General features: G+C 33.1%; 1 protein-coding gene across 1 annotated transcript in view; it reads right to left on the bottom strand.

Moving 5' to 3' along the window:
- Positions 1-4,474: 4,474 nt before the first annotated feature.
- The window catches only part of LOC105623878 (U1 small nuclear ribonucleoprotein 70 kDa-like), an 11,805-nt gene continuing 3,020 nt past the window's right edge, over positions 4,475-13,259 (bottom strand). The window contains 3 exon segments of the mRNA XM_012205251.1: positions 4,475-4,638; positions 4,731-5,068; positions 9,284-9,527. Coding sequence (XP_012060641.1) covers positions 4,475-4,638; positions 4,731-5,068; positions 9,284-9,527 — 746 coding nt within the window.

The following is a 13,259-nucleotide window of genomic DNA, read 5'->3' as shown; positions in this document are numbered from 1 at the left end:
TGCATTCAATCCATTAAAATTAGTGTACATTTGCCTAGTGAAACGCGTAATTTATTAAGCAATTATTAAATTATAATTATTGAATTATAATCACGGAAACATAAATTGTACATTTCACTTTGATTTATGTCCAAGATAGAATAATATATGCATAAATTCAGTTATTTTATATATTTTCAACGCTCTCACGTATTATATGACACATCTTAGAAGATTTCCTGGCATAATGCACTTTAAAGGACTTATAAATATCCTGCTTAATATCGATTTTTATTTTACTTTGCATATTATAAATTTCAAGATAATAGAAACTACGAAAGTGTAGACTTTACAAGCATACATAATATATTCACTATCAACTATCCTACGATCTTATTATTCATTTGTCCATTCGACTACTCTATTATCTCTCTATTAGCGTGATGCTTATATCAACTTACACGTTGCTCTGTATCGCTTCCGCCACTAGAATACTAAACATCAACCCAGTTCGCTTACCGAATCTCTAGGGATCATCGGGACTCTCTCGAAACATTCTATCTACTTATTTACTCTCTAAAACATTCCATCAATACATTCCATTAATATATTCGATAGAAGATATTCGATAGAAAAATGGAATACCGTAAACATGTCAATAATATTTATAGAACACGTATTTTTTTCACAAACACTTGTTACATATTTTTAATATTCGATTCAATTATTAAATTGATTTCTTATTTATGAAATATAAAGGAAGAGTGTCAATAAAGTCGTTTCTTGGATTTCTTGGACATCAGAATCACTTCAAATTGTGCTATTTTATTTCTCTCGATGGAACTCATAATTATTAAAATCGTTTGTTATCCGAGCAATCAGGTACTAATTATAAGAATGAGACACTCTTACATCACAGATTTACATGGGATATCACGCACAGTTACAATTATCTGCTTCATTTTACTCTATTATCAATGAGCTCCCATAATACTTTCTCAAAAACTACTCGTATATACAAGGGATCCTAAAATAATCGCCAAATATTTCATGGTAGAGCAACTATCAACTTTACAAAAAAATTACAAAAATTGTTTATTTTCTTCATCTAGAGTTCTAAGAATTTTTAAAAATTTTTATTAATTTTTTAGTACTGCACTTTCTTATTTTTACCAACCATGAGAAAATACTAAAAAAATACGGTAATAAAGAAATTTTCAAAGTTCTATGAGAAGATAATAAAAAATTTTTGTCTTTTGCAGTTTTTTTTTATAAAGTTGATAGTATTTGAGTAAAGACCAATTTTCAGCAATTTTTAATAATTAATATCTTGTTAACTGCGAAAATTGCAAATGGTAGAGGACTTTTCGATTCAGTTTAATCCGCTCTACGTGTATAATATTTATTAGGAAGAAGCTATTTCTTACATTCTGTGTGCTTGTGAAAATTAAAAAATCGGCAGGTTATTAAATCAGTTTCATCTTATCTAATCAGACAAATCTTCATCTTCCCCTGGTACAACTCAAATCGATGATATAATAGTTAGTTTTTAAAAATAATATATTCTTGTAACACTAGCTTTATGTTATTTTTTATGCTTGGAGCAGAGCTGCCAAATTCTGGCTTGGAGTTCAATTAAGAGATGCAAACATAGCTCTTTGTATTAAGCGTTCCTTGCCTTTAATTGGTTAGCAGTTGTTCTAAGTTTCTCAATTTAGAGTGGATTATCAGAATATTTTGATTTGAATAAAGCGAAAGAGCTTTTTCGCTATTGCTATGTGTCGAACACTACTCTAAACTGTTAGAACAATTGCTAAATAAATAATTAAAGGCAAGGAACGCTTAATATAAAGAGCTATGTTTGCATTTCTTAATTGAACTCCAAGCCGGAATCTGACAGCTCTGCTCAAAGCATGAAAAATAGCACAAAGCTAGTCTTACGAAAATTCAATATTATTTTCAAAACTGTTGTATCATTGATTTGAATTGTATCAGGGGAAGACGAAGATTTGTCTGATTAAATAAAATGAAACCGAAAAATCTGTCGATTTTTTAAATTTCACAAGCACACAAAATGTAGAAGTAGCTTCTCCTCAATATTTATCACATTTTCTAAATGTCCTGAATTTTCTAAATCAACTTTAAACTTATAATTTTATCGTTCAATTTTTTTATAAGCAACATTATTGCTTACATACTTAGTACATCAAAAGATATACTGATTAATACAGAGTTCGATTTCAATGTAATGACAAAGAGATAAAATAATCGCTTTGACATATTTTATGCACTACATACGAGTAGCTTTTGGAAAAGTATGAGAATTCATTGATAATAGGGTGAAATGAAGCAGACACTGTGCGTCCCATGTAAATTTGTGACGTAAGAGTGCCTCATTCTCAGCACTTAATTGCTTGGATAAACGGTTTTAGTGCGTTGTGAGTTTTATCGAGAGGAATAAAATATTAGGTTTTTCCCATTAGATGGCATTAAAAAAACGCCACGAACTTTTTCCCATACCTAATAATATAGTTTGAAGTGATTGTGACATCCAAAAAACAATCTTATTAACACTCTTCTTTTTTCTTACTTTATATATTTTATTATTATATAATAAAATATATATATATATATTCTATATATATTTTATATATTTTCTATTTCATTATTTAAATTTCCTATGACAAATTGTCTAGTAAATATAAAAATTCAAGAAAGTAAATTCATTCTGTAAAGATTTAAACAAAAAAAAATCTATATGATGGCAATCCTGTCGAGAATAATCAAAAAGATTATTAAAATACATTGATAAGAGCACAATTTACTATTACTGATTTTTTAAAAAATGATGAACGCGATAGATCAAGTAATTTCGGATACATTGAAAAATAATGAGAGATTGGAATTTCCGGAAGGCAATTGCTAATGTAAGCACACGCATATCGAGCAGTAATTAACAAAAATAGAGCAAAAAGACAATAAAAAATTCGCAATATTAGTTCAAGGGATAATATTATTTGTGTATCAATTAATAATGACAAACTCTCCTTCTCTTCCTCTCCATCCATCGCTTAATATTTAGTCTCTTAAATTTAACATATTGTGTGTGGATGCTATATCGGAAATCAACATATTTAGAAATATTCAAAGTACTAAAAATAAGTGAGTTGAAAAAATTATCTTATTTCGCGTGAAACAAAAAACTTTTAATATATTTCTAATTTTTTAAAAAATATTAGATTATTAAATAATTAATACACGATAACAATATAATTAATAAATTATAATTAATAAATTAATTTCTTATTAGAAATCATACTTGAGAAAAAATAGGTAAAAAATATTTTTATTTCTTCAATATTTCTTAATATTATTTTTTTTGTTTATTAAAATCATATTAAATCATTTGTACTTTTATTTCGTTTGTGAAATCGTTTGACACTTGCGTGGCATTCTGATATCAAGCGATTTATACAAATCGATTACTAGAATTGCAGAACAATCTAGGTATAAAATCAAAATTGCGTTTTATTTTGCGAACTGACATTAGCCTTTGCTGTATATTATACCTGAATGTCAAACTTTAATTTAGAGTTAAAAATTAGAAATTAATATATCTATTGATATACTCAGATACAATTTCTAACATTTGAAACAAGAAACAGCATGTAACAATTTAATTTCATATTTTATTTTTACCCGACGTATTAATACATGTAGCAGTCATAAGTCAAAGTGTGTTTTATGTTCGCGCGATTACATATATAAATGATACTTAAATTAAATTATTTTTTGAACAATGTAGTACTTAGTCAGTAATCAGTTATGAGTACTTTTTCAGCTTTCATAATCTGTTACAACATATTAGTTGCTCTATTAATTAAAATATGCCGAAGATTTCTTGTTGTAAATATACTCTCAATAATAGGAAGAAAAAAAGGGAGAAAAAAGGCAAAATATGCTTCAAATTGACATAAATGGTTGCACATGTATAATTTTCGTGATTTCCTCATAATACTTTAATTAATGCCAGTCACCTTTAGAAATAATAAAGCGATTAGTACATAATTTTCATTTGTTATCGGCCGTTTTTATATTGTATAATGTATATACAGCAATATTATTCAATTTTTTTGAACGGCTTCTTATATCAAAATTTAATTTACTAGATGATGTAAATTCGTATCTTTTCTCTTTTTAATTTTTTTTGTAATATAAATTATTTCTTTTTTTATTTACTATTATGTATTTTGAAAGTTTTACAGAAATTCAATTTTACAGAATTTCTGTATTTAATTCTAATTCTTTTATGACTTTTATAATAATAATTTTATAATTGTCCGAATACTTCATAGTTAAAGAGCATTCAATTTGATTCGCTCTTAAAAAAGCTAATTCGCCAGTATTATATTAACAATAAAGACAATGCAACGATAAAATAAAGCGATGGCTTATTGTGAAAAAGGAATACGATAAAAATATGTACTATTCGAGATCAATAATCTTGTACGGAATCGTAATTGTTATATGCTGGTGGGTCGGAACGACCCTCCGGAATCCGGTATTTCTCTTCCACTTCCTGATCATTATCGTCTTCGTACTTGACTGCAGTAAAATATGAGCCCGACGTCGTAAATGTAGTGCTATAGTCTGGATAATCTAGAAGATAGTTTAACATTTGAATATTCATTCTTTGAAAATATGTCGATATTTTAAAAATATGTTGAAATTTATCTCTTTTTCAAATTTACCATCCAATGGTTCTTCCTTAATACGGATTTCTTTCGTATCCTCGTCCTGACGATCACCGCGATCCTTTCTGTCCCTACGATCACGATCCCTATCCCGTTTGTCTCGCTTACGATCTCTATCGCGATCGCGATCGTTGCTTCGTGACCGCCGTCTTTTGCGATCCCGATCGCGATCACGATCACGATCTCTTCTGTCACGTGGACGATCGATTTCTTCAATATCGGGATCCGGCAGTCGGTCGCGACTTCGCCTGCGTCTGCGTTCGCGTGATCTACTCCTAGTCCTTCGCTTACGATCGCGTGATCTACGACGTTCTCTATCTAAACGGTCACGATCTCTGAAATAATCAATCATGTGTGTGTGTGTGTGTGCGTGCGTGCGTGCGTGCGTGCGTGCGTGCGTGCGTGCGTGTGTGTGTGTGTGTGTGTGTGTGTGTGTGTGTGTGTGTGTGTGTGTGTGTGTGTGTGTGTGTGTGTGTGTGTGTGTGTGTGCGTGTGTGTGTGTATATTGTTACGCCCGTGCCGAGCTGACTAGATCGCCACTCTGAAGTCCTGAAAGTCGCGTTGCCCAGCGACACGTAGCTCTGTTATTTAATAAGATCGGCAGATTTGGACGTGAGTCGTCACTGAGCTCGGACATATCTCACAATCTGTTTATTCTTTCATCGATCATGTGCTCTGAGCTTTGCGTGTGTGTCCTGTGTTCATTTCATAATAAACTCTTCTTGTTTTTTTTATAATGTTGTTCATTTCCATGTTGTTCATTTCTACGGGCGGGAGTGCGTGAACGCAAACATCTCTGTGAGCCGGACGTAACATTTTGGGGGCTCGTCTGGGATCGTGTAATGATTCGTTCGATCATTACGAGGAAAAGAGCTTAAATGGAGATGTTTTCGCAGGAAACGTCAGCGAGAATTGAAAATCAAACGACGGAAGCGATAGTTCAGCGAGCTGCTTCAGAGGAAGCTTTTTCCGTCGACGCTTCAAGCTATTCTACAAGAGATACAACAACTGCGTGAGGAACAACGTCGTACAAGAATCGAATTTACGGAGATATTGCGATAGCGGGATGCAGAGGTCGCACAACAGCAACAACGACAGGAGGAACTTGCGGCGACGTTGCGACAATGGAATATGGAGATTGCGCAACTTCAGGAAAAACTGTAAGGGATTCCTGCAAACCAGCTAAGTCTCTCTATAATAATGTTTACAATAATAATCCATCCTCCCGCGTCATTCTGTTGTTGCTGCGAATGACGTTGTGCATGCCAATCCTCGCGAGTATTGTCAATTTCCCTGATTCCGTCAATTGCACGAATCCGATCACGAGCGCTGCCAATTAATTAACTTCTATGTAAATGATGCCGGTTGCACAAATATCGTGAATTGTCTGCGGTTGAGAGTGTCGATCATTTCGATCCGTCTGCGCTGCTTTGCGGAGGGGAGGGGGGACATAAAACTGAAACCAGATATTTACGACGGAAGTGCGTTTTTACGCGAGTTTTTCGCGCAATTCAATCTTATCATGTGAATTGGGAAGAGGAAAGACCGCTATTTTAGTTTCGTGTTTGCGAGGTAAAGGGTGTGCAGTATTGCATATAAAAGCATACAAAATTTAGAAAACTTACAATTCGAAGAGTTAAAGTCGAAATTGGAGATGAGTTTCGGAGAGCCGCTTTCGTTACAAAACTATTATTCGCAATTTACTAATAAAAAATAGAAATTCGGAGAAAATATCTCTTTAGGTTCTGCCATAGAAAGGTTGTCACAGTTATCTAGAATGTCCCGATTCAGTTCGCGATAAAATCGCATGCGCACAATTTGTTTTCGTTCTTTCCGACAGATTCGTAAAAAGGGCTCTCCAAATGGAAAGGATAACGTTAAGGATAGCAATCAAAAGAGAGAAGGCAATTGATTCAAGAAAATAATTTTCAACATAAAAAGAGAATAATTTAAAGTTCGGAAGAAAACGAGAAAATAATTTTATTAAAAAGGAAGAGAATTTTTTCAAACTGAAGAAAAAATGGAGAGAGAGAGAAGGGAACAAATCTAATGGAAATTCAAAAGATTTCCAAAGAATAAACATTTTGAGGGAATAGAAATAATAAAGAATGTTGAGAAAGGAGGGGCATTTCTGTTCAGTGTCCTGGCAAAATGGGAAACAAGGAATAGTTGAGCTTTACGGGGAAGGCTCGACTGAAATAAAAGAATTCCCGAAAAATATTTATTATTTACTTGAATGGCTTATGCTTTGGTGATATTAAAGATAAACCTGTATTTACTGATGATAATTGTTGTGCTAATCTACATTCTTTTAGAAAATATTCTTATTCTACTAAAAATAAACAATGTTTTAATAATCGATGTATTAATTTTTATCCTTATAATTTATATTAATCAATGTTCTTTCAGGAAAAATAGAATTAAGAATAACGTGAAAGATTTTTGTTATGAAAGCAAAGTTAATGATAAACCTTGTCTTCTTAGAATTGATACGGGCTCCGATATTTCAATTATAAATAGTAATTTTGTTGAATCATGTAAATCGAAAATTATAATTGACAATTGTTAAATATCCCACGAGGGAACAAGTTCCAATCAGATACAAAACCATAAAAGTAAAAGTTCGACTTGCAAACTACTGTGTTGAGATACCAATGTTAATAGCCGAAATAAATGATGATTGTATTTTGGGTGTCGATTTTTTTAAATTACTTAATTTACAAAATATTTTTGATTGCATTTTTCTCGGATCAGTTTCTGATATTGACACTGATTTCAAATGCGCTCGCGTAAAAAATATTGCGGTTGCTGGAATTCCGTCGAATTTGGGCGGAACTTCGAATCGAGAATTTTTCGCGATCTGTCATACTTACTAGGGATGAAGAAAACGAAAACAATCGCTTTGCACCCACAGGACGGACAGATAGAACGTCAGCATCAAACCATCTTGAACTATTTGGCAAAATTCATCTCCGAAAAGACTGAGATTCCATTATATCTGCTGGCGTACAGATCATCCAAATACGAAACTATTGGAATGACTCCAGCAGAAGATTATTTTGCCCAAGATCTTCATTTATCGATTGATTTGTTATGCGGTAATCCACCAAAAACTGAGGAGACTGGTTCTCCGTAAGATTACTTGGGAAAAATGAAAAGAAAGCTGGAAGAAATTCAGAAGGAATAAGGAAACGAATAGATATCAAATCTTCATGAACAAAAACCTGATATGATCTTAAAGCCAGGCAGATATATTTTGAGGAGGAACAAAAAATGTGATTATATAATCTCCGAAGAAGGGGAGAACTCCCAAGTTGCAGAGCAATTGGGAAGAACCATATTTAGTTAAGAAACTTAGCCATTGTATACTGCATCTGCAAGTCAAACAAGCATAAAAATAAAGTTGTTTATTCGGATAAGACGTCTTATTTAAAAAGATGTTTAGAAGAAACGAGCTAAAAAAGTTAACAAATCGGAGCCCTATCACTTAAAAAGAATTGTAATCTTATGGTGTAAGCTGCGCGAGTTATTTTTCTTTCTTAGTTGCAGAGTTCATGTTCGTGCGGCACCTAACACGGTTTCGGACGGAGAGGATCTCCTCGAGAACTTCGGTGAAATCGTTTTAGACACCTCACAGCCAGTCCAGCTCTTCCACGGAAGTTATCAACGAATGCGCTTCAACTGAGCGGCCCTACATTTTTTTTAAGAAGACCGCCTCACTCGCGATTTTTGAATTGTGTTTTTTTCATGAGACAGAGGACGAATGCTGAGGCGAGGATTAGGAACAGAGATACTACATCATTTTTTCGTTTCTCCCCCTCCCTTTCTGAAAAGAGAAGAATCAAGAGCGCAAAGCCTCAAGAGAAGAGACAAGAACCTGGCATTCCCTTTATGAAGACGGGGGAGTTTCGTTCTACGAGGGAATAGCTATCCTCTAGGGAGAAACTAAAGAGGAGTCCTTCTCAGAAAGAAAGAAACAAGGCCTCAAGAATAAGTCTCGAAAGGAAAATCGGACCTCAAGTATCTCAAGGAAATCAAAACTCAAGAAAACTGTTGCAGCAGCACAGTAGGGAGCAGGAAATTAGTCAGGAGGGAACTCGGAATTCCGAGAGGCTAACGTTCTTGGAAGAACCATAATTATGGAGACGACAATTTAAGAGAAGGGGGGCAGCGTTACGCCCGTGCCGAGCCGACACTATAAATCGCCATTCGTGAAGTCCTGAAAGTCGCGTTGCTCAGCGACACGTGGCTCTGTTATTTAACAAGATCGGCAGATTTGGACGTGAGCCATCGCTGTGCTCGGACGTACCTCTCGATCTACGTATTCTCTCATCGATCGTGTACTCTGAGCTTTGCGTTTATGTGTGTCCTGCGTTCATTTCATAATAAATCTTCTTGTTTTTTTTTATAATAAATCCATGTTGTTTATTTCTGCGGGCGGGAGTGCGTGAACGTGTTCACACGAACGTCTTCGCGCCGGATGCTCGGACGTAACAATATATATAATTTTTTTTCACATCTTATTACTCGTTATTTCATTTCTTACTCACCTGTCTCTGTCCAGGCCACGTCCCGAAGTTTCTCTCTCACGTTCCAAGCGATATCGCTCCCGTTCTCTTTCATTATCTTCCCGTCCTGAATGTTTGATGTTGACGTCAGGACCACCTCTACGAGTACCACCTAAGCCGCCGCCGAGTCTTCGAGGCAGCCAACCCTTTACCGTTCTTGCTCGCTCAACGTCGACTAATACTCTGCGGCCGTCTATTTTCTTACCATCCGCATGCTTATATGCAGCTAAAATATACCGATTAGAAATTACTGTTCGCTAATGAATTCATGCGCCTAAATGATTGTCTACGAAGTCTACACCTCGACGAAAGGGCGAACTCCGAGAAACCTAACAGGATGATTTCTGAGACTGCGAATCCTGGAATCGGCCAATATCAAGATGCTAAATTGATCCTAAATTATCGGGGTATTAGAATCGGGCATTATTGGATTCGACAAATCGTTTCTTAATAAACAAAGATTCCACGATTCTCACAATATCTCCAAGCCACTGATTCTCGAATTCAAGTCTTCGAATATACATTCCAAGACTCAGAGTTTCGAAGAGATAGCTCTAAAATTCTGTGGTATTGAACCATAGATAATGTAGTCCAATAATTTTCAAATCTACGGAATTTAAAAAAAAGAGCAAAAAACTAACTAATATTAAAACTCAACATAGATTTTCGGATTCGCAAACTAACTTATTCGCAAACTGAACTTATAAAATTTTTAGTCTCCATGATTTCGAGAATCTGAGTTTGCAGAAGAATGTAAATATAGATTTATCAATTTTAGGCTTAAATGTTTCTAAATACTTTAATTTGTTTTAAATGATACTTTAATTTACAAATTGAATATATTATTAGATCTAAAGGACCATCAGTTCCTTTCTCAAAGAAAAATTTCAGATTCAATTAGGAAATCGTAAGAAGAAGAAAGGAAGAGGATCGACTAAATTTGCCTGTAATGTTGCATGATAAAATAGAATGCGAACTGTATTCGTTTCAAAGAATGATAAACCTTGAAAGAAATTCATAAATCTCAGTGATGACACGCTGTCTCACTATAAATATCTCGAGAAGAAGTACTTGCTAAAATACTGAGGAAACCTTTCCATCTGAATCGCTGATGCTAATTATCGCATCAATCAAACTTTAAATCGTTGTTGAATATTATAACCGATATTGGGATAACGAGGTAATAATACAAGCTACAGCCGATCACGCGGACATCCGCTTGTTGGTGTGTGTGTCGTTTTACTAAGTAAAATGGAAGTTAATAAAATATTTAATAGTATCTGACATTAGCGTAAAATAGTGTAACGTACTTCTGTGAATTACAATATAAAAGAAAGATTGTTTCCATGACATGAAAATTACGGAATAATTTTTTTGAAAAAAAAAAGTTGAAATGCTTCGTCGGCGATTGAAATTAATTGTTTTCTTATAAATTTGAGAATCAGACTTATAAGTAAAAAACAATACAAACTTTATTACCACAATCATCGTTTGCATTTAGTAATATATTAAAACTTTCCCTTTTTTTAAAGAAATATTAATAATTTTTTAAAATAATTTTCTCCAAAGATCTTAAATACATAATAATCTCAAAATCTAATTTAATGTCCTAAATTGCATTTTACGATGTAAAACGAGAATGTGTCAACAAATCATAGCTGCAACTGACGACGAGCGGAAGCAAAAGATGCTTCAGATTTTAAAGCAGCTTAAAACTACTTGTTTAAGATCCAAAAAGTATAGCAAATACAAAAAATACCTACCGCGGCTACTTACGTACGGAAGTTAACACAAAGCTTAGAGGTACGGTCTAATCGTGAAATGAACTCGTAAGAGACTCGCGAGGAGATTACTCATTGCGAAGATGCCCAGTCTTCATACGTTCATTCGTTTGTTCGTTCAATCTCCGAAGAGATTTACATTGCATTTACCTGGTGCGCTTTTATTTCGTTCTACTTACGATCAAACCGTGCGCATTTCATATGTACTTATGATATGTTATAGTGACCTAGCAATAGGTTATATGTATTTAGCGTAATATTAAAGGAACATTTGCCTATTCGCTCCGCTAATTCGATATCTCTCTATGATTCAAGAGAAAGAAAGAAAGAGAAAGAGAAAGAGAAAGAGAGAAAGAGGGAAAGAGGAAATGTCGTTATCGTTATTTCCCGCGCATTGCACAATCATAAATCCGAAGATCCAACTTTATAAATTAAAGCCTATGATATTTTACATTTCTCGGATTTCTCGGACCTTAATCCTTAAAAACACTTTGATCCCTTTTGTAACGTAAACATCACATTTGGCATACCCAAGCCAATTTTGATTGCTCAGACATTTATAAAAATGAACATACCTTAACAAATTTTTTTTCAATCAAAACGCTAAACAATAAGAAATATAAATACTAAACAAGCGTACATATCCTTATTAATAAAAAAGTTATAAGTTATAAAGTAAATAATAGTTTTGAAAAAATTATATATTTTATTTAAAAATTCTTATTTTTTGATGAAATGAATCAAATAAATTTCTACAATTAACATTGGCATAAACATTTTTATTAGATATAATAAACATAAAATGTTTATTATATCTAATAAAAATGTTTATTATATTACATAAATGATCACATACACAACACGCAACACGTGCACACGCACGCGCACGCACGCACGCACTCATTATATTTTCTGACTCAAACGGTAGCCACCTTTCAAAAACAAAAAAGTTCTAATCTTGAAAATGAAAAGACTTGGGTATACTCGAAAGTGTTTTTAAAGATTAAAATAAAAAAATTTTAGAATCAATGAAGGTCAGATCCATTTTGATGATTCAGAAAATTAGGATCCAACGATTCTACAATCCGCAAATGTTGCGTATGCATTGTTTGAGATTATGTTTTCATAACAAGTGACATTAAAATAAGAAACTGATTATAAAATAAGAAATTAATACTGAATAAGAAAAATTGGTATTCCATATTGAAATTGATATTCAAGGACTTGTTTTACATTTTAAATCGCTTTTTTAAAGTAAATATTAGACAAAAATTGAACATTTTTGAACTATAATAATATTTAAATAGTCTTATCATACATTTTATATTTTGCTCTCCATCTCTGACTTTCATGCAAATTTTGAGTTTACATCTATCAATGGACTATTTTCACGCATTCAAATAGCAAATATTATGTATATATTGTATACTTTATTGTTATCAATTATAACGCGATTTTTCAGGAATTAATTTAATCTCTATATTTCATGTGATGAATTTTCAAATCAGAAACTAATTTCAAAAGTCTACCGCATATGAAAACTAACAAAGAAGTAAAATCCAAAAATGCATCTTACCCTAAAATTGTTAGAAAAAGCGCGTAGACTAATTACACGTTTTACATAAATTCATTTATATAACAATACTGTCCGATATAAATTCATCCTATTTTATAAGATATTAGCATCATAATGCTAAAAGACCTAATGCCATTCTATAACATGACGGTAGAAATAAATGCCTCTTTACTTATAATATCTTAATTTTTCTACCTTCAAGTCACAGAATTATAGTGATTATATATCAATTATAAAATATCCTGCTATTCGTCTATGAAACTAGAATATTTGTACAAAATATTCTGATTTATATTCTGTTCTTTATATAAATGGTAATGTGTCCCTGAACCTTCATCCTAAAGGCCCCAATTTTAATGTAAAATGCTAACTTTTACACAATTCTTGGATCCATAGATATTAATGACCGTAAATTTTATGAACTGTAATATTTTAGCCGTTTACATATCATGAATCCTAGATCCATGAATCCATGAACAGTTTTAATGGGACATGTTTTCAAAGAGAAAAAGTCGTAAATGTATACACACACACACACACACACACACACACACACACACGCACGCACGCACGCACGCACGCACGCACGCACGCACGCACG

Source organism: Atta cephalotes (genome assembly GCF_000143395.1).
Source record: "Atta cephalotes unplaced genomic scaffold scaffold00067, whole genome shotgun sequence".
Classification (NCBI taxonomy): Eukaryota; Metazoa; Arthropoda; class Insecta; order Hymenoptera; family Formicidae; genus Atta; species Atta cephalotes.
This window is presented reverse-complemented; position numbering and strand designations above follow the sequence as displayed.